Consider the following 22,037-nt stretch of genomic DNA (forward strand, 5'->3'; position numbering starts at 1 on the left):
GCACAATGTTTTACCTGCGTGACATATTCTGCATTAATCTGAGACACAGAAGGTGCTGCAGACTTTTTAGCGGGGGTTTCCTTCTCCATAGTTGCCATCTCAAGCAGCTGCAATGACGACTATTAGAGAAACAAAACAAAATATTGTCTGAAATAATTATTATACAACAGGAATTGACTTTGATTTAAACTATCTGTAATGTACTCCTGGATTTAAAACATGAGGCAACTTCATTAACCTATCATGAAAGTTAGCAAGGTTAACAAAGTGAACAAGAATATAATGAAAAGCAATAGTATACCTAACTTTCTAAAAGTTTATCGGTTTTATATGTACCTAAGACATACAAGACTAACTTTCGTACAGTCATACAATGCTACTTTAGTTAACATTAGCTGCTTTATAATTTCAGAGAGCAGCGGTTATGACAAGCTAAGCTATTTCATAGCGCCAGTCAAATACAAGCGACTCAGAAATGATTTTACCGGTAACGATACTGTCCGTCTTGTGGTGTACTTTAACATATAATAAAGGTAAATCACCAACCTTTATCTTTATTTCAGCATGAGTGTTGAGGACGGTACGTTACGCATGTACACAACAAAACGCGCTGAATGCGACTGACTTCCTGAATGGGTACGTGCAAAAAAAGTCGTCCCCAGGAACAAAAAGCATTGTCTCCCGTTCCTACTGTCAGAAATCTTTTCATGTCACTCAAAAATGATATTTTCAATCGTTGTACGAGGAAACATTTGTTGTCTGGGACATTTTTGAATAAACAAAACAAGCACAACGCACAAGAAAATATAATAATCATAAAAAAAACCTTTAAAGAGATATAATGTAAGTTATATCGCCAATGTAATGAATTGAAAATACAACACAATTCCTCTCTTACATCAATTACCACAAAGTCATTGATTATTTTAAAGAATTTTATTTGCATTTTCTAATTTAATTAAAAACAGCCCGAACCCAAAACAACAAAAGCCAGCCTCATGCATGTACTACATATTGTACAATACCATCATACTAATCACACATCATACTGTTCACACATCATGATCATAACATCAGGGATTTTATACCAAAATATACAAATATTACACAACATAATTTCAGTATCAGTGAGTGAGTCTGTGTGTTCTCACATGTGATGACTGTGTGAAAGATTTGCCACAAATGTCACATCTGAATGGCCTCTGACCTGTGTGGACAAGATAATGCCTTTTAAGTTTAGAGGGAGACACAAAATACTTGAAGCAAATTTCACAACGATGCTTTTGAGTGGAAGATGATTTAGGTTGAACACTAGTATTATAGTTATGTTCCTGAGGATCTTTTTTGCCCTGTAAACTTGTAGTGTCTTCATCCTGTTGAAACATAGTTAATGGTTCACACCAGTAATAATCTGGCAAATCTGCCTGGTTTTGACTGTCAGCCACAGAACTCACACATCCATCACTAAGCTGCGTGTTGCTATCGGACATAGTCAAAGCTCCTTTTAACTGCCCTGGTATTTTTACATTATTGCTCTCATCTTGATGTGACAAGGGTGCCATGATTTGATTTTGGACCAGTTTATTTATTTCAAAGGCAAGTTCAGAAGGAAATGAATAACTACAATGGTCTGTAACCTCACTATAGTTTTCTCTCTGCTTTTCATCTGATTCATTATTTGTGTCTTGTAAGCCAACCTCTGGCACTACCAGCCATTCAGAATCTATTGCTTCAGTGCAATCAGAAAACTCTCTATCAGTAAGTGAATAATGACCAACGCTGGTATAATCTGACTCTGCCTGCTCTCCTAATCCATCGACATACAAATCTACATAATCAGTGATTTTTTCAGTGCATTTATCTTGGAGATGACTAGTATTTATCATCTCTCCTTGATAATAATCAGAGGTCCTGTTACCATTTTTACATCTGCGTTCATGAACTTTCAAATGGTTACACTGTGTGAAGGTTTTGCTGCACAGAGGACATTTGTATGGCCTTATCCCAGAGTGAATGACCAAGTGCCTTGAGAGCTTGTACGGAGAAGCAAAGTTCTTTAAGCATATTCTGCAGATGTGAAGTTTCTTTTTTTTACAACATACATTACTTTTAGTTATTTTCTTAATGATTCTGTTCCCTTTTGTGATGGATATTTCCTGCATGGTGAAGGTGAGTTCACTTTCTACATTACTTACAGCACCATCAATAACTGAATGTGCAGTATTTATGGTCACAGTTTTTTTCTGTGGTGGAATACAAACACTGAACTTTGGGTAAAGCTCTTGTTGACTGTTTGCTTTACATTTTCTGCTATCCCCCTGCTGATTGACTGGCTTGGATGCTTTACTCTTATAGTGCGATACTTGATGGGTTTTCAGATGTGAAGCTTGCCTGAATGATTTCCCACACGTATGACATTGAAATGGTTTCAAGCCTGTGTGTACCATCTCATGCCTTTGTAATTTAGAGACAGTTGGAAAGCACTTGAAACACTGGAAACACTTGTGTTGTACATTGCCTGTATTTTGCTTTGATTTAGCAGTCTGTGTCTTTTTCACACCTTTCACCTTAGGAACCTTACTCAGGTACACCTCATTTTTCTTTGAAGTATGCAGCAACACTTTGTCCTCCTGTTCTCTGTTGACATGACTCTGAACAAGTGCCATAGAAGGGGTCTGATCCAGCTGTTTTGTAGAGATTAGAACACTGCCATTGTGTGTCTCAAAGTCCCTTAAATGTGTGAACATTTCCTGGATTGGGATATCTCCCGCAGTCCTTGTGTTAAACCCACCTATGCGAGAAGGCGGTCTGTTGATATATAGTGATCGCTGTTTGTGATATCTGGACCACAGGTGAGTGCGACAATGTACCCTCAAGTGTGTTTTCTGACGAAATCTCTTGCCACACATCTCACAGCCAAAGGGCCTTTGTCCAGTATGAGTCATCATGTGTCTTTGAAGTTTTGATGAAGATGGAAAACATTTTGAACATGCATGACACTGATGTGAAGTGTTTGTTCTTCGCTTTTTGCTGCTGGCTTGACATGTTTCACTCTGTTGTTCTGTTGATGTAATTAACTCAGCATCCTGAGGAGGAGATTCATTGAGATCACTGAGATTTTCACTCCATGTTTCCGGTTTAATGATGATGTTTAAGTCAGTGGGGTCTGCATTACTGGCTTCAGGTGAATGTTTTATTGCATCAGAATGAGACATTTTTACAATATTCCTCAAATTCTGAGCAGGGGCTGCCAATTCTTTTTGGTTCCTGTGAATTTTATGATGACGTATTAAATTAATTTCCAACCTAAAAGATCTGTTGCAGATCATACATCGGAATGGTTTCAAGTCTTTATGGATCATGTATTGCTGCTTTTGTTCACCTGAACTCTTGTATATACTCTGACTGCTTGTATTTAATGGTTGTTCAGGTTCTTCAACTGCATCGTACTTGATTTCAGCCTTGCTCGGGGCCTGCACACCATTTACATTCATTCTACATTGTAGCTCTAGTTCCACTGCTGAATTCACAGGACACTGGTGGCTGGTGGGTCGCTGAACTGATGACTGAAGCTGCCGATCTGAAGTCTGACTGCCGTTACAAAGCCTCTGCTTTTTCCCTGCATTGCTTCCAGAAAGTGAACATTTATTTGATGTGCTTAAATGAGTTTTCAAGTGTACCTTCTGTCTAAAGGCTTTCCTACAGAACACACATGAGTATGGTTTCAGCCCTGTATGAATAAGTAGATGTCGTTGTAATTTGGATGGTGAACAGAATGTTTTGGGACATTTAGGACAATGGTGTTTGAAAGTAATTTTGCCCCCACTGGAGCTCAGTTCTTGTGACATCTTTGAATGTGCCTTTTTAGAAAGAGTCTGCCCAGATATGCCTCTCTGTCTTTGTTTTGGTTTGGTATGAGTTGATGAGTGAATCCAAAGCTGAAGAGATGAAGTGAATGACTTCAAGCAGACTTTACAGTTGTATCCACTGTAATTGTTGCATACAGATGTGGCAGTATTTGCAGAATAAACTTGCTCCTGATGTTTTGTATCCATAAAATCTGAGACACTGTTCATCACGTAGGTATCACTTACATGTGGCATACTTTTGGGTGGATGTCCATTGTTAGCAGAAGGAAGAACCTTACTCGGGTACACAACCTCATTTTTCTTTGAAGCATGCAGCAACACTTTTTCCTCCTGTTCTCTGTTGACATGACTCTGAACAATCTCCATAGAAGGGGTCTGATCCAGCTGTTTTGTAGAGATTAGATCACTACCATTGTGTGTCTCATAGTCCCTTTTATGTGTGAACATTTCCTGGATTGGGATATCTCCTGCAGTCCTTGTGTTAAACCCACCTATGCGAGAAGGCGGTCTGTTGATATACAGTGATCGCTGTTTGTGATATCTGGACCAAAGGTGAGTGCGACAATGTACCCTCAAGTGTGTTTTCTGACGAAATCTCTTGCCACACATCTCACAGCCAAAGGGCCTTTGTCCAGTATGAGTCATCATGTGTCTTTGAAGTTTTGATGAAGATGGAAAACATTTTGAACATGCATGACACTGATGTGAAGTGTTTGTTCTCTGATTTTTGCTGCTGGCTTGACATGTTTCACTCTGCTGTTCTGTTGATGTAATTAACTCAGCATCCTGAGGAGGCGATTCTTTGAGATCACTGGGATTTTCACTCCATGTTTCTGGTTTAATGATGATGTTTAAGTCAGTGGGGTCTGCATTACTGGCTTCAGGTGAATGTTTTATTGCATCAGAATGAGACATTTTCACATTATTTCTCACATCCTGAGCAGGGGCTGTCAATTCTTTTTGGTTCCTGTGAATTTTATGATGACGTATTAAATTAATTTCCAATCTAAAAGATCTGTTGCAGATCATACATCGGAATGGTTTCAAGTCTTTATGGATCATGTATTGCTGCTTTTGTTCACCTGAACTCTGGTAAATACTCTGACTGCTTGTATTTAACGGTTGTTCTGGTTCTTCAACTGCATCAAACTTAATTTCAGCCTTGCTCGAGGCCTGCACAGCATTTACATTTATTCTACATTGTAGCTCTAGTTCCACTGCTGAATTCACAGGACACTGGTGGCTGGTGGGTCGCTGAACTGATGACTGAAGCTGCCGATCTGAAGTCTGGCTGCCGTTACAAAGCCTCTGCTTTTTCCCTGCATTGCTTGCAGAAAGTGAACATTTATTTGATGTGCTTAAATGAGTTTTCAAGTGTACCTTCTGTCTAAAGGCTTTTCTACAGAACACACATGAGTAGGGTTTCAGCCCTGTATGAATAAGTAGATGTCGTTGTAATTTGGATGGTGAACAGAAGGTTTTAGGACATTTAGGACAATGGTGTTTTAAACTGGAGCTCAGTTCTTGTGACATCTTTGAATGTACTTCTTTAGAAAGAGTCTGCCCAGATATGCCTCTCTGACATTGTTTTGGTTTGTTATGAGCTGAAGAGTGAATCCAAAGCTGAAGAGATGAAGTGAATGACTTCAAGCAGAACTTGCAGGTGTATCCACTTTCGGCGTTGCATACATATGTGTCAGAATACACAGAATCAACTTGCTCCTGATGTTTTGTATCCATAACATCCAAGTCACTGTTCATCACAGAGCCATGTGGCATATTTTGTGGTGGATTTCCATTGTCAGCAGAGGGAGGAAGGCATTTGTGAGTAATTTTCCTTTTCCATTCTGGCTGGGAGGCCACTGAAGAAGACACTGCTGATGGCATTATGGTGCAATTGCCACTACCATTTATGTTCGTCACTGCAGTTGGTGTATCATGGTTTAAATGTGAAACCCTCTTGTTATTAGTTGAAGTGCCATCTTGAAAACTGTCCCTTAGGAGCCTTGAATGGTGAATTTTCTCCATGTGCGTTTTTAAATGCACTAACTGTGTGAAGGCTTTTCCACAAACTGTACAGACGAATGGCTTTTGGCCAGTATGGATGACATGATGTCTATGGAGTTTAGAAAGTACCGGGAACGATTTAGGGCAAATGGGACACTGATGCATTTTTAGATCACCTCTTTTGTGATGATTCCAGCTGCAGATCCTCTGACTTAAACCTATGGCAAAATATATATGTATATTTAATACATTAAAACTTGAAATAAGCCTTACATTTCAATGTATACAATGGCAACGATAGGAAACAAAATAATGCAGCTATCCTGACTGTAACATATAAAATAATGTATAATCCCTGTGATAACGTGACAGTCGATTACGGGAACAGAACAGCATAATGTAGTCCATTTAAAACATGGTTGCTAACATTAACATTATACGACAATAACATAAGACTTAAACGAAGACAATGGTAACCAACATTGTCAGTTAACGTCGGACTTAATAATTTGGTCTAACGCAGAACTAGCTAACAACGCTTATTTATATGTCAAAAATACTTACTACATTAGTCTCTTTATTTTAAAAATCAATGTATGACGAGTTAGCTTGTCTAACAATGCGTGACGTCACGTCGGGTAACCAGCTTGTAATGTCCGACTGGAAACAAATATGTTATGTTCCTACCCACCATAGACCTGCGGATGTGGAAAGATTTCTCATAGCCAGTGTTGGGAAAGTTACTCTAGAAATGTGATAGGTTACAGATTACTAGTTACCCTAGTTAAAATATAATAAGTAATGTAAGTTATTACATCTGATTACTCTTTGATTACTTTTCTAATTTTCTAATTGTTTTCAACTGTGAGGGTAAGTATACTGATTAAGCCCACCATAATCTAAATTCAGGTGTTTTTCAAGCATACTGACATGATTTATAAGGAAGATAATTTCTTGTAAAGTGAGAATTATCTCTTATTTGAAAATGTATTCATTAGTTCATGTAGATTTTTGTAATATAAAATAAAGATATTTGATGAAAAAAGTCAAGTCTGGCATGGGCTTAATTGGTCTGTGACACTATTTAAATCCATGTGTGCTCCACTGATTTATTTTCAAAATAATAGAAAGGTCTGACTTCAGATATAACCCCCTTTGTAATCATCAACATTTTCATAAGTAACTTGAATTTAATTACACATTTTTTCCCGGTAACGGATTACAGATACATTTATTTTGCAATTGAATTACTTACCGTTACTTGTAACTATTTACACAACAGCTCTGCTCATAGCTGTTATATAAATGAGAAGATGCCAAGGCTATGTGACATTATACAGTTATAATACATAGATTATTTTAATAACTTAGCAATTAAGCTGCTCACCTCTACCATGAAACAAAGCTATGTTGGTCAAAACAGATTCAATACAAAATTCAAGTTCTTTTTTGCATTTGTGTCTAATTGTACAACACAAATATATGCCACAAATTGTTCTTAGTCATCAGTAGGTATATCACACCTTGTGCCAGTCTGCCTGACACAGAAATTGAAGATTATTGCAGTCATGCCCTGCACATGAGGTATACACAAAAACTTTGTGAGACAAATGGAATCCAACACTCTAGACATCCAACAAGTGCTGGATGCGAATATTTTGATGTGGCCAAACTACCTTTAAATCTTGTACTGTACTGTAATGCCTCATGCTGTTACTTTGGACTCCACAACATCCAACGCAATATGACATTGCAACTTGGCAAACTACAGCCTTAAACATTAACACAATTGGACTTCTCTCACAGTCCGTCACAGTATGGTTACAGTCACATAAAGTAGTATTCATCACAGAGTAATTTAATCACATGAAACGGGTAATAGCTCAAATACCATATTCTACATGATCACATTACCATTCTACACAAAATATACTATAGAGTAAACTATAGTGTAAATAATCATGCTTTTATATACAATACATACCTGCTTATAAGTTTCCAAAAGTGAGGTATCATCATAATGTGCAATCACTCAAGCTGAACCATTGGGTGTGTTGAAGAAAGGCAGTGATATTATAGCAACATTGGCAGACACATGGGTTTGTAGTCTCCTTCCACTGTCCATTAAAGGTTTTCTAGTTTGAAATGTATGGTCTTGTTCACTCCTAATTTTAAACCATCTTGTCTCTCTGATTAATTTTGGTTCTTAAATCAGGGTTTGTATTCCGTAAATGTACAAACACCTCTGAGTCCTCAGCTGATGCATTTGTTCTTCTCTGCACGTGTTTGTGTTGTTTTGTTTTTCAAGTGTACATATCTTTACATCTGAATCTTTGCCTCAGTGTTGACAGTTTGCCATATACCAAAATGTTATGTTATGCATATAGTTACAGCGGTAACAGAAAGATGAAAATATGATACTAGTTTGTGTTGAGTCTGGATTTATGCCTTTGGTCTGGTGTTTGGTCTGTGAACCTAGTTTAGGCTATTGAGTAACCACGTTTTCCAACCGTGTTAGATGTACTTCTCTTTCTGGTTTACGCCTCAGTGTTTCTTGATATTTTCTGGATATTTGATATTCCTACAGCTAGTGGATGGTGAGAATCAAACAGGAAATGCTGATCTGTGTGGGTGGATGTTCTTCTTTGGCCCCATTGTTCTTTCAAGATAGCTGACTGTGCACTCCAGCCTAGTCAACAAGCCTTTCATGCATGACCAATTGGATTATATTCAAATAGAAGTGAAATCAATTAATCAATGAACAAAAACTGATCACCAACATTATTTAATTATTTCGTTGTTTGTGAAGAAAAAATGCAAAAACATTTGCATGGTTTGTTGCTTTTCTGTTCTATATCACTGTAAAATAAAATATCTTTGCGTTGGTTGTCAAATATGAAGATGTCACCTTGGGGTCTAGGAACAAATTGACATTGACAGTTCTTCGACACCTTATCAAAAATTGCAAGATTATTATAACAAATAATCACAACCTACCATTGACCATTGGTTGTAGCCCTATTTGGTAGGTATGTCAGTACCAGGGTCCTGGTACAATGGCACACCTAAATAGCGTAGAGCCATTATTAATTTTCTTAGTTGCGCCTGTGGTATTCCAGCTCAGAAAAGTGAAAATGTTTTAGCCTCATCTGAGAATGTGACTTAGCTGAAGAACTAAGAATTGATAAACATTGTTCTTGATTTTTCATGACAGCAATGTTCACTGCATTACACATATGATAGAGGAAATTGTGCATGGCAAAGAATCAAATCTTGTTTAAGAAGCGCTTGTCCCATAATTTCAGAAATGAAGGATTATGACTTCCTTTGTTGTAAAGTAGAAATAAAGCTGAATTGTTTGAACTGTTTTGATAATTTATTATCTGATGACTGAAAACTATGCACCTATAAAAGTAAAGTAAGTGTACATTTTGCGACAGGATATGGGTGGAAATAGTTAGTTTTAAATTGCATCGTTTATGTTGACCAGAAGAGGGCAGCATACACCACTCAATAGCTGTGGTTGTGATTGTGTGATCTGTGATTACCTCCCAGTTCAGGAGATAGAACTTTTCATTAAGTCAGTTCTGAGACCATAAAGACAGGCTTTCACAATGCGTCAGGGGAACAAAACTATATATTATGAAACAAAAAGGATTCAAACATGAAAACAAACAAAACCACAGTCACTGAGGCAAACAGACCACAATGTCAGCAGGCGTCTCGTGCAGTGAAGCTGCTTCTGAACTGAGCTCCCCTACTGTAGCCCACTGCTATGGGGAAAGAGAGTCATACACATTGGCCTGGCTAGCCTGGAGGAAGAAACACACATTTAAAGTCCATGTGCAAGGCCACAATGACAAGGGCCGCAGGCTGGTACACTGCACACCAAGGACAATATTGGCTACAACAGCCAGTTTGTTTGCAGAATGGTTGCAGGTCAGCTTGGTAGAAAATGTACATTTGACAAAACACATGAAAAAACTAAATGTCACCCTGTCTTTATTCATTTTATTAGGAAACACAGCGGTAAGGACACAAAGAAATGTGTCTGCCATAGGACATCTCACTGGCTATGATGAGGATGTGTTGATATATACTTGTGGCTTTGCCTGTGTCTGTATGAAAACATGCCTGCTGAAAGACAGAATGTTATGTTTACAGCGGTGATCGACAAGTGGTCGCCATGCAGTAAATTGTAGTGGCTGAGCTCCTTTGTGTTTACTGAAATGCAGAGTCTTGTATTTTTAGGTTTTGTTACACATGGGTTTCTTGTAACTTAACTGTTGTCTCACTATGGAGAAAAGCACATGGATTCAAAAGTCAACGAATAGACATTTTGCAAGTTTGGAATTTAAATATAAAAGTTAAGTAAATCTAACACTTATATACGTGGAGTCCAAAAAAGGAGAGCTAAACTGAAAGGTTGTTGCTGCAACAATGCCTTGTGTGTTTTAAATGTCACGGGATCTACTGCTTTTTAGTATTTGTATATAATTGAAAAAGTTGTGTCTTAAATATAATTGCTCAGTTTGAACAAAAACATTTTAAAACCCCTATCAAGTAAGACCCCTGAATATGCAAGTGTGTTCAACAAAGAGTTTGCTCAGCTTGACATTCAGACTGGTAAACATATTAAGAAAGTTAAGAAAATTGACACAGAAACCATTCTTAGAGGAGTGCCCTCTGCGGAAAGTGGGCTATTTGTTTCAAAACAGCTACTGTTGAAAACACCGAAATGCAATCAAATATTTTCAGTGAAATCTTTGGATGTTCACTTAACAGTGGTGTACTGTACATAATAAAAAGTATCTTTGTAAAAATGATCATGCATGCATTATTCAGACATTGTAAATCCCCTGCTGGTGAGGCCCTTTAAAACAAACCAGGTGAACATTAACACACACTGTATATTTATGGGGCATTGGCTTGCTCACTCTCATAAATAATGGCTTGTTTGTGTTTTTCAACTCTCAATAAAAATCTTCAGGCTCTACTGGCTGCCTCTATTGTTCAATTTTTGATAACAACAATCAAAACAACATTGCGGTGGGTGAAGATCAATAGCCCACTCCACTCTCCCGCCATCACAGGCGCGATGAAGAGAATAACTGGAGTGAAGATGCATTCCAACTCAGATCATCAATACGGTTCATGATCTTTGAGAAAAGAAATGTTCCAGGAGCAATGGTTAATAGTGTTATTTTCTTCCCACATCATCACACTGTGTCCATTGACACCCCCAGCACACACGCAAACACACACACATTCCTACCCTGCAGCTGTGTGTGGTAGCGTCCCTCTCCTATTAACCAGGCTGCCTTAGAATCAATAGAAAACATAAAGAGGCTTAATCTTTTCAGGTGCTCGGTGCTGATTGCCTATTACACAATAATAACACACCTTGAATCCCATGGAGCATGAGAGGGAGACACAGTCACCTCATCCACACACATTAAAAACAGCCACAAACCAGTCACACAGTAAATCTATAGCTTTACAACTGAACAGATGGTGTCAGTGCTGGAGCTGGGCCTTTATGAGGGGTGTTAGCTAGCGTACTAAGAGAAATTCCAGCAGAAACAGTGGGATATCAGGGGTTACAGTTTATCGCTTCATGGAATGGGACACTGCTGGTGTCTCCTTTTGTAGACTATGGTCTCCAGTCTTCTGGTATTCAGCTTTAAGTTATAGAAGTTCCATACGACTTGTCTCTGAGGCAGAATAACAGCTGCAGTAGTATACAACTGTAGTGTAGGACAAAGTGGATTATTGGCCCAAGTTCTGAGGTATGAAGAGGAATAAACACATCCTCAAAATGGCACGTCATCAAATCAACTTGGAGACACACAGAGCTTTGCATTTCAACAATCAGCAGTGATGAACAGTCAACATTAATAAGCAGCTATGCAGTTCTTCTGTTCCGCATTCACTGCTGTCCTGTTGTAAGTCATTAGGTGTTGGGCTGTCAGAGCCGCGCCTCCAGAAAAGCCCAACTGAATTCCAGTGCTGTGGATGACTGGAGTCTGGTTGTTGATTCTGGCTGTGTTTCTATAAACTGAGCCAGCAGGACAGGTGGAGGATCTGGGAGTCAGGCAAGTTCAGGACTGGAACCACGGCCACGGATGGACTGGACTCTTGTAGAGAGCTTTTCAAACTTTCTTCAAGTCCTGCCAGGTAAAGGTAGAGAGGAAGAAGAGGGGTGAAGGAAAAAAGAAGATAGTGGCATTAGTTTCATGAGAACTTGGCCTGAAGTTGGACATTAGGTTTTCATATAGCTCTCCCACAGGGGCCGTTCCAGGACAGAGGCTGCACTTAACTCTTTGACCAGGGAACATGGGCCTATTTACAAATTATTGACATTCTTAAATCCTTGGCAGATTGTAGCCCCCCTCATTCAACTCCCTGCAGTGCAGACATATGGTTAGCTAGGACTGAACTCTGAGCTACCCCTCCCAAACTTGCACAGAGAGCCATATACAAGCACGCACGCACGCACGCACGCACGCACGCACGCACGCACGCACGCACGCACGCACGCACGCACGCACGCACGCACGCACGCACGCACGCACGCACGCACGCACGCACGCACGCACGCACGCACACACACACACACACACACACACACACACACACACACACACACACACACACACACACACACACACACACACACACACACACACACACACACACACACACACACACACACACAAGCGAGGGAGGTGGGGGGTGTGATCCTGCCATGCCCTTTTGGACAATTGAGCAGCTTGTTGGGGGGGGGGTCTAGTGGAATGGATCCTCTGCTCCTGTTGTGTTGGGATGTTAGGAAGCTGTGTTGGGACTGCTGCTCAGCTTTACCAGAGCTTAGAGATGTCGTTAGCGCACATGTGTGTGTGTGTGTGTGTGTGTGGGTGTGTGTGTGTGTGGCCGGCCTACAGACGGACAGAGGACATGTGAGAATTCATTGAGTGTCTCAGAGCCTGGTCTTGATGACAGCCTGTCTATTTAGCGGCAGCCCGCTGGGATGTTGCCCCCTTCACTCTTCTGCTCCATGCACTAATTGGTCACAAGTGTTCCTGTCTCATGGTTGGCTGTCCTGGCTTATTTCTTCTGATTTACCAGCATGCTGAATGGGACTGGGTGTGGCCCCTGTGTGGTTGAAACATGGTCACAGTAGAGTTAAGTATCTGGAAAAGTGTGCTTATCCACAGTTGTACTGTCACTTTTAAAAATGTCAATCTCTTTACATCCACAATTTGTCTAGTATAATGTATGTCAAAATGTAATTACTGACGGTTTATCGTAGTCTCAATGGACAAACATTTTTAAAACATCTACAAGTACTGCTGTGCTACTATCTGACATCTATGTGAACTTGTCGAGAGTGAATTTCAAACACAGAGGTTACAAGAGCAGTTCTGCACTATTTAATAAGCTTCATTCTCTTTCATTTGAAGCACACACAGCATGCCAAACATCCTTACAAAGAGCCCACACACGCTAATTAGCTAATATGCGCTACAGCTTAAAATACCCCCACTGAACACAGGCCTTTTTTTGGAGGGCATTAAAAGCCTAAATACGTATGTGTTATCAGAGCATGTGGTGCACCCTGGGAAGCAGGATACTCTGGAGATGGCTAGCTGACAACTGAATGAGCTAGGCAGATCACAGACAGGATGGTTTTATTAAGAGAAGAAACACACCCTTCATCACACCTTGCAAACTAAGCCTGTTTCATGTCAGTGTGTTTTAATCTTTGTACGAACAGATAGGAAATAATTGCGTACTCTCTTTGAGTGTCTCTTTCAGTGTCCATGCACACACACACGTGTCAGCTTTATGCATAAAAACAAAACAAGAGGGGGGTAAAGGTGACTTGGGTGACCATGCAATTGTGTGATTTTGGTCTTTGCAAGTGGAAAGTGGACACAGGCTGCTTTGCAACACTCTGTACAAATGGTTCTGTACAATCAAACAAAATCCTCTGAACACGTCTCATCACACACCCAATCTCTTCCCCAGGTCTCTCAGCCCCCCTTTGGGCTACACAGGGAGCCTCATTGAGAGGCCCAGTGGAAAGAGACTGTAAGATTCAAAAAGCCATCACATTAGCAATGGGATGGAACTAAACCATCTACCCGAGAGGACCAGCCATTATTCTGCTTCACGGCGAACACACAGGGAGCTGAAAAGGCTGCTGTTAAATCTCTCTGTTTTCAAAACCAAACCATTACTAATGCCCACACCGCCCTTTTATGCTAAACATCAACCATTTTTGTTTGAACTGATTAATATCTAAATATTGTAAGCCTAAGTGAATAGAAGGTGGGGTGTCGGTGAAGGCTGTGGTGAAAAGGAGAGAAGGGGGGGCTCCTGTGAGGAATGGCTGATGCCTGCTGGGCTTTGGGGGCTTTTAAGCAGTGGCCACGGCCCAGAGCCAGTGGTTTTTAGTTGTGCTACACTGACTTCCAAACTGGTCAAATTAACCGGTAAACGAGGTGGTAATTAGCAAGTGTTGGCTCATGAAAATTGTTCATTTAGTCTGAGGAGAATGCACAAAGAGGCTGAGTGGCTGGGTGTGTTCAGTGGAGCCACAGAGAAAAGGAAGACTTCTTTATTCAAGTACTAGAAGCATGTTTGTTTAAGTTTTGGGTATTTGGAATCAAAGAACTCGAAACCGGCTTCATTGTGATGCATAAAGTGTAAAATAATGGATGACTTAACTTACTATTAGGGATGCACCGAAAATTCGGCCACCGAAAATATTACCGAAATACTTTTATCACCGAGACAACACGGCCGAAACAGCTAACTAAAGAGATCAGCTCCTCTGATGCATCTGTAGCAGACGTTATTCCTTTAATTGCAATACTAAAGTGTAGTACCCTCTTAGAGTCTGTGAGCGTTTCACACGTTTCACTGAGATCTATTTGGATCCTCTGCACTTCATCGCGACTGTACTTGATCCGCGTTATAAAGATCATTACCTGGATGTGGGATTAAAGCAGCGCGCACGAGAAATGATCCGGGCCGCGATGGATGCGGAGAACCCGCTTAGAGACGGAGAAGCGCACAGCACAGGAGAAGGTGTGTGTTTGTGTGACTATAAATGCAGCGCGTGTGAGAGTAAAGCGTGCTTATAGCTCTGTGTTGCTGCTTATTAGACCGATACTGATCGCAACCCTCCACCAAGTGTAACACTAAGTGATATTTTAACTTAATTTAATTTTATATTGTGCATTGTTGTAATGTCATTGCTAAATAAATATTTTCATACTTTTGTAATTGATTTATTCTTTGAATTGCAATGCCTTGATTTTAGTGAGGTTAGTACACAGTCATAGCCATAAATGCAATGGTACTAATAATTGGCATAATAATTTCTTTCGGTGTTTCGGTTTTCGGTTTTCAGCCTTGGTTTCCTCATTTTCGGTTTTCGGTTTCGGCCAAGAATTTTCATTTCGGTGCATCCGTACTTACTATCCTTTTTTTTCTTTTAAAATGTCACATGACCCTATTTATGTCCTTCGCTAAAAGTTGAGGGAGTTGCAGGGGCCTATCTTTGAGAGAACCTCTCTATCGTAAGTAACGAGTTGAGACAAGATGTTTAAAGGTTTCATTTGAAGCATATGTCACGTCTATCAGCTGTGAATCCTAACGCAAGTAACCGAAGGAGGGGGTGTGCAGTCACATTTTGCTCCAGTGTTGTTGCTTGTCTGCTTGCTGACAGCAGCAGTTGTGAGGCTGTGACTGCTAGCGCCAGAGGTGTTACTTTTCCTCCTTTGACTTTTTGGATTCATCACCCAATGAGCATAGGCTGTGACCCATAAAAACGCCCACGGGTTAGGCTTCCAGGGCTTGGTTGTGCGTGCGGGGTAAGGTAACGGATTCCATCAATGATGAGTCAGTAAATGGTTTTAGGGAAGCAGTCTGTACAGTGCTTAATCAAAGAAACACACATTTCAAGGGTGAAAATCTGGGTTGGTTTTGCCCCAGTTAACCAATGACCCAGTAACACACTTAATGGTTTCTATAAAATAAATGAAAAAACTTCTTTTTTAATGCAATTTGATTGCAGATGCACCAAAATATATATATTTAGTAAGTATTTAACATATCTACGATTCTAAGTATGTATTGTATTCATTATTAATTATCTTCTATTATTACATTAAATATAAAATTTAAATGTGAGCCTTTGTAATAGGATTCCTCCTCATTGCTAAATCCTCTTACTCTGCTACGATGGATAATGACGTGAAGAAATAAATGACATGAATCATATATCACGAAACAATGTTGAATAACAATTATATCATTAGGTAACAAAACAAATAGCACCATTTGTCTGTCATGTATATCAACACATATTCTAAACAGATAGACCGTCTTCCCATTCATCACTGGTAACCATAATTTCATGTCCTCAAAAAGATGAGTTATGTCAAAGCTAAAAATGACAGTAAGATGGCTGGTTTGGCAGAGATTCAAAAATGTTAATTGACTGCTGCAGCGATGACTTGACAACTGAGCCCGTGTGATCGATGTGCTCCTCGCCCTTTTCTCTGCGAGGGAACATTTCTCAGGATAAAACAAATACCGTTCCACATTTGCCTTGATGAGAACCTACAATCCTGGGAGCAGGAGATGGTGGCATATAAAAGTGTAATGATGACAAAAGAGTGTGCCAGCTGCTTGGGTTACTGTACACAGTGCAGACACAACACATGACTTACAATAATTAAACACAGGAAGAAGTGGAGATCCTCTGGAGAGACTGCTTCCTAGAATACTTTATGGAGTTTATTTAACCAATGTCAGCTCACACTCTCTTTGAAAAGAGAGTGCAGAGAGAGACAGGCTGTCACTTTGTTTCCATTAATATAGAGGTGCGGAGCTTAACTAGCAAGAGCAGTGTTTCTCAGAAGTGTTGCCTTCAACAGAATGACTTACTTAGGATAAATCCTCTTAATGAGTATAAATATTAGATAAATTAGATCTTTGTGTGATGTCTTAACTGAGATACTCCGACATACCTTTAACGATGTCCTGTGTCAGTGAGTGGTCGCACTTGTAGAACACCCTGGCACACAGTGGCACCAGCTCACCATCCATCTTCTTCATGGTTTTTTTTATTGTAATACCAATGGCTTCTGTAACATCCTTCGCATCAGCAGTGACCTCGCAGGCAGGGTCGGGCACAGTCAGGCAAAGGGAAAGCGAAGCACTACAGCTGTCAGCGGACATTACAGTGTGGCACTCTATGGATCCACATGCCACCTTTGTAGTCATGTGACAGGAAGTCCTATTGCTGGGGTCATCCTGGATGGCAGTTACATGGAGCTCAACAGCAGCACCCCTGGGTAAAGCAGGTACCACGACGACCAGTAATGGAGCAGGTTTGATCTCAGGCTCCAAAATCACATCCTGAAATGCAGACAGATGGTATTCAAATGAACTGGCTGGCAAATAACATACTGTGTAACGCCACACACTACAATGGAAAGCATGGCCCTCCTGCTGAGACACATGCTGTGCTTTCTGACCACAAATACTACTCCATCGACATTAAACATTATTGTAAAGCACATCATAAAAATTCTACCACACAGCACTAAGAAAGGCTTTTTACTTGACAGGCTGACAGGCTATAAATTAACGTGAGATTGTGAGGTGACCCTTGGTAATGATAGTGTACAAACAATTGAGACAGAATCCATAGTGCTTGCAGCCACCGTAAACAAAATGCACAAATGCATTCACTTTGAGCTGCATTACTAACATGACAGGTCCTACCAAGATGACTTCTCACCTTTCTAGGAAGATCATTCACAGCATCTTATGGTACTTTCACCACACACATTTAGTGGGAAAACGGTCTCAATTTTATCCACAGAGCCAAAATTTCTTTATTTTTTTCTCCACTAGACCGAGGGCCATTAGCAGTAACAAAATGTCTTGGAGCAGTGCTACAATGTGGCCCTCTAATAATACTTGGCTGTGGCTTCATCTGCTAATGGGAGAGAAATGAGTGTTTTATATAACCGTCGTTTCAGTCGGAGTCGATAGGGCAAAAACACTTAACCCCCTTTTCAATTTGCTGGATCAATTTTCATCCACTTACACCCCACTTCGTAAGTGCAGAATAATAACAGGTTACTTACATTTTATTTTGATATTCACTCACAAAAAAAAAAGAAGAGAAATCATTGACAAGACCAGACGACGGCCTCTTTGTCCCTTCAATAGCCAAAGACGTCATGACCCAATCCGCCAGATTCACTGAAGCAGCACTTACCTTCAGATTAAACTTTTGCAAACACTTAATTGTGTATCAACAGCTAACCTCTTGCCTTGGAGAATGGACAAAAAAAGCTGGTGTCCTGAATGAGTACGTGTGCAGGGGTTAGGTTAATATTTCTTTACTTTGCTGTTTTGTAGAGAGCCTGGCTTGCAGTGATCAACAACAAAATCACAAGAGCAGAGAACAATAGCCGTGTCAGCATGGACCTCTTAGCATGTCAGACAAAGTGACAGCACACATACTTGTCCTATGCTTTGATAAATGTTATATTAGCACTTCTGGCACAGGCTAGGTAGTCTCCTAGAGGGAACTGCTCCTGCACTTGTCAATAGTGATTGAACATGGATCAGAGAGTGGGGACTGAGGAGAGAAGTGACAGGACAGGGGGTCTTGCTCAGCCAGGCTTAAAGGCCACCCTGCAGGCCTTGAATGCTGATGTACTATACCCAACCGACCGTCCACAAGGAGATCAGGGGACTTCAGCACTGTTCTCCAGCCCCTGGCAGGACTTTATTGTCCGGGTGCAGTTGCTGACTTTTTGTCAGAGCTGTCGAACAAGGTTACATCAGTCCGTTTGCTTCTTTATTAATGTATTCACCAAAATGTTACAGTAGGAGGGAAGTTTGTTGGGCAGTTTTGTGGAGGTGTACTTCTATATGTTCACATGCCTTACGTGCGTGTATGTTTCAGATTTCCATTATGGTGTGCTTCCCCACTAGAGGAGTGAGAGGAGGACCACTGGCTGACATCACAACTTGAACAGAGATCATTTATTAAATTAATCCAATAAAATACAAACTTTGATATATGGTAGAGCTGAGTGCTGGAGTGGCAAGTTAGGAGGGCAGGCAGGACGCAGTGTGAGGGCTCTTTTCCGCTCTACATCAGCCACTTAACACAATCCATCTCATTACTTCATCCCACTTCAGTTCCAGGGCATGCAGCCATTCCCCCAGTGCTCTCTCGCTCCATAGGCAGCAGGTAAACCTATGCAGTCTGGATCTGCTGCGCTCAGCTCTCCACACTGATGGGGTGTGACCTGCCTCTCTTTATGTTTGTTTTCTTTCTCCCCACTTTCCTCCCTCTAACTCTCGTCCGTGCGCCTGGAGCGTGCAGCGGGTTGGAGGACCGAGAGGCGTGAAAGCCGAACGGTAAACACAGTAATAAGGAAGTGGTGTAAAGGCGGGGAACAGCGGGGAGCTGATGGGACTGCACTGCTTAGCCAGTTCCCCTACATTTCCTGCCCAGCGGGATGCCTTCAGCATGTGGCTCTATGTCTCAGCACTTACTGTAGTGCTGTCAGTCTGCTATAATATCCCTTCCCATTCACCCCTTCATTCACTCACTTTTCTTAAAAATCCACTCTCCAGCTCGTCAGACTGTTTATGTAAATGAAACACACAAGGCCACGTCAGTGGGGTGAAGAAAAGTTTAAGGGCATGAGACCATTACAAAACTATGGCAGAAGTTAATGCATCTCAGTTAAAAAGTCCCAAGCAGGAGAGAAGTTGTGTAAACAGGACTTACTATGGTAAGCGGGAAGGATACCCTCCTCATTGCAAATTCACTACTACTAATTTGTGTTTATTGCCATTTTAAATTTCTTTTAAAATATTTTCTACATTTCTAAAATAACCTGGTGTGTATGAAAAGTGCATGTGAAGATATAAAAGTATTTTCAACCTTAAACCTGCTTAATTATTTTTTACATTTAGACATGTTTTTAAGACCTGTTATTGCTACCGAAAGTGATGTCTGTTTAACATGTATTGACTTATCACATCAGCATCTCACTATTCATCAAACCGTCTGCACACACACTTGCACACACTCAGACAAACAGGCTCTTTGTGGTTTAATGCACCGTAAATACAATTTCACACTTGTAGCGACTCCAGTATGCTCCCAATTAACCCTGCAAGCTTCTTCATCCACCTGATTAGATAAATTATCAACGCACAACAACAACATGGCCCTGTGGCTTCAGAAACGTGCTCAGCACTGGTGTTTCCAAACCAAAAAATACACACACATACACATATGTATACTAGATATAAATATATTGCGAACAAAAGCAATCCCATACGTACACCATATGCTACATGATATTCTGATCATTTCTTCAAAAACCTAAATCTCACTAAGATGCATTACAAAGAATAGATCCCAGCATTTTTGGGGGAAAAAGTAGAACAAGGGCAAATATTGTTTAAATCTCTATTGATGCATCTTGGTAGTCGAGTGGTTACCGCGCACACCGCGTACTAGCAGCGCCCCTGGTTTGATTCTGGCAAGGGACCCCCCCCGCCCCCTCTCCCTGTTGGTCTCCCTGCAACCTTCTATCAAAATAAAGGCACAAAAGCCCAAAAATAAATCTTTAAAAAAAAAATAAATCTCTATTGATTTATGTAACCTATAGTAAGTCTAACTAGACTGCATTTTATGTATTAATTATGTAACATGGCATATTTAGTAACATTTTTCCCCCATTCTGTCAAAGAACTTCTCACTTCTATTTTGAGAGGGGGCTATATAAATGTAAGATTTCTTACTTACTTATAAGGTCACCACTATTTGAATTGCCTGTATGCTGGAAGACATCATCTGAGAAAACTGCCTGTAACTGGCGCAATTCTCTTTTTGCAAATGCCAACTGGTGGAAAATAAGTTATTTCTGCTCACTTTGGGACTTGTGTTATCAGTGTTTGACCCGAGTTAAAGATTCTAATTACAGTCAGTTCAAATGAGCACTGGTGCTTTGTATAATCCCCACCCAAGGGAGAGAGCTTTTCACCTAGTTTAGGATGAAACAGAAGCCCCCACCACAGCCCTCTCCTCATCTTCCTCCTGCTGCACTTTATACATCTGCACTTGAAGTAGAAGGGAGGGGAAAATGTGAGGGCCAAGCTGGGAAGTCACACTAAAAAGATCTGCCTCACAGGCAAAGAGGTCAGGTTAGTAACCCACCACCTACATCAGCTCTATTCTTATGGGGAGAGCTCATCTGTTTACGACCAACACACTGAGCTGTCAATTAGAGGTACTTAACTTGGGAATCACTTGAAAATAAAACATGGTCTCCTGGCGGCAATCTTGCGTTAGCCAAATGAACATTTTTGATTGCTCTGACACACCACATTGGAGCATAACAGATGGAGATGTTGTCCATCCTCAGTGATCTCTGACATGAACCTAGTCTTGTCACCTCCCAAGGCTTTGCCCTGAGTTAGCCCTGTTATCTGAACAACCCAATCTGCATGCTAAATTGATATTGCCCTGTCAATACTTTTAAGATTTCTATTCCACAAGTTACAATAATGCAAAATGTGTCAAATAAATGAACAGGAACACAACAGCTCTTGAGAAAGAAACACATCTTGGATTTTATATATTGCTTGAAATTTGAGGAACTGACACAAAGCTGACATCTTCTCTCCAGTCTTTAACATTGTTCACCACTGCACAGAGCCACATGTTGGAGGTGGGCTGCTCTGCTGCCTCTGTCCCTTAGGCCCTATTCCCATGGCTAGAAAGATTACTGTGGGAGGAGAGGGCTGCCAGGGGAGACTGGTGCCCCTATTAGACGTATGGAGCAAGGGTTGTAAGCTGCGGCGGTGGAATGGAGGGAAGGATGGAGGGAGGTGGCAGGAAAGAGGGGTAGAGAGGGGGATAAGCTGCTCTGAGAGTTGAACGGAGCTCCAAAATGGTGTGTGGGGGCAAAGGATTAGGGAGGCTCTGAGGAAGACATCTGCTTCTGTGCCAAGCTCCACATTATCAAAGACACCAGCGTTTCCCACATCATCAACTTTTCATGAGCGCTCTCACTGGTAAATATCAGTCGCAGCGGC

The 22,037-nt window shown here is 40.7% G+C and overlaps 3 protein-coding genes across 5 annotated transcripts in view; all 3 read right to left on the minus strand.

Moving 5' to 3' along the window:
• aqr (aquarius intron-binding spliceosomal factor) overlaps positions 1 to 22,037 on the minus strand; it is a 73,800-nt gene that overhangs the window by 49,839 nt on the left and 1,924 nt on the right. Inside the window, exons 1-2 of one of the 2 annotated variants that reach the window (XM_062441028.1) lie at positions 547 to 608; positions 15 to 119 (exon numbers count right to left, since the gene is read on the minus strand). The exons of the other annotated variant lie outside the window; for it this stretch is intronic. Of the exons in view, the coding sequence (XP_062297012.1) occupies positions 15 to 98 (84 nt within the window). The 5' untranslated portion in view covers positions 99 to 119; positions 547 to 608. Of the gene's footprint in view, positions 1 to 14; positions 120 to 546; positions 609 to 22,037 lie in introns of those variants that run through there. 2 annotated transcript variants of the gene reach the window in all.
• On the minus strand, positions 1,057 to 6,502 carry si:ch211-235i11.4 (zinc finger protein 236). The gene is made up of 3 exons (XM_062440860.1): positions 6,441 to 6,502; positions 2,019 to 6,094; positions 1,057 to 1,373 (listed from the first exon to the last, which is right to left on the minus strand). The coding sequence occupies exons 2-3, from the start codon at positions 6,039 to 6,041 to the stop codon at positions 1,125 to 1,127; spliced, it is 4,272 nt and encodes a 1,423-aa protein (XP_062296844.1). The 5' UTR covers positions 6,042 to 6,094; positions 6,441 to 6,502; the 3' UTR covers positions 1,057 to 1,124.
• Positions 9,051 to 22,037, minus strand: part of dph6 (diphthamine biosynthesis 6) — a 66,160-nt gene continuing 53,173 nt past the window's right edge. For both annotated transcript variants that reach the window (XM_062441030.1, XM_062441031.1), the window contains exons 14-15: positions 16,922 to 17,312; positions 9,051 to 12,046 (exon numbers count right to left, since the gene is read on the minus strand). In XM_062441030.1, coding sequence (XP_062297014.1) covers positions 11,928 to 12,046; positions 16,922 to 17,312 — 510 coding nt within the window. In that variant the 3' untranslated portion in view covers positions 9,051 to 11,927. The remainder of the gene's footprint in view (positions 12,047 to 16,921; positions 17,313 to 22,037) is intronic.

This window comes from Scomber scombrus, chromosome 19 (assembly GCF_963691925.1).
Source record: "Scomber scombrus chromosome 19, fScoSco1.1, whole genome shotgun sequence".
NCBI classification, from domain to species: Eukaryota; Metazoa; Chordata; class Actinopteri; order Scombriformes; family Scombridae; genus Scomber; species Scomber scombrus.

Excerpts from the sequence above, each read along its gene's own strand:
- si:ch211-235i11.4 (XM_062440860.1), bottom strand. The coding sequence starts at position 6,041 with ATGCATCAGTGTCCCATTTGCCCTAAATCGTTCCCGGTACTTTCTAAA. Across the intron at positions 1,374-2,018 it reads ACAAGCTCTCAAGGCACTTG|GATGAAGACACTACAAGTTT; the intron begins GTCATTCACTCT and ends ATGTTTCAACAG.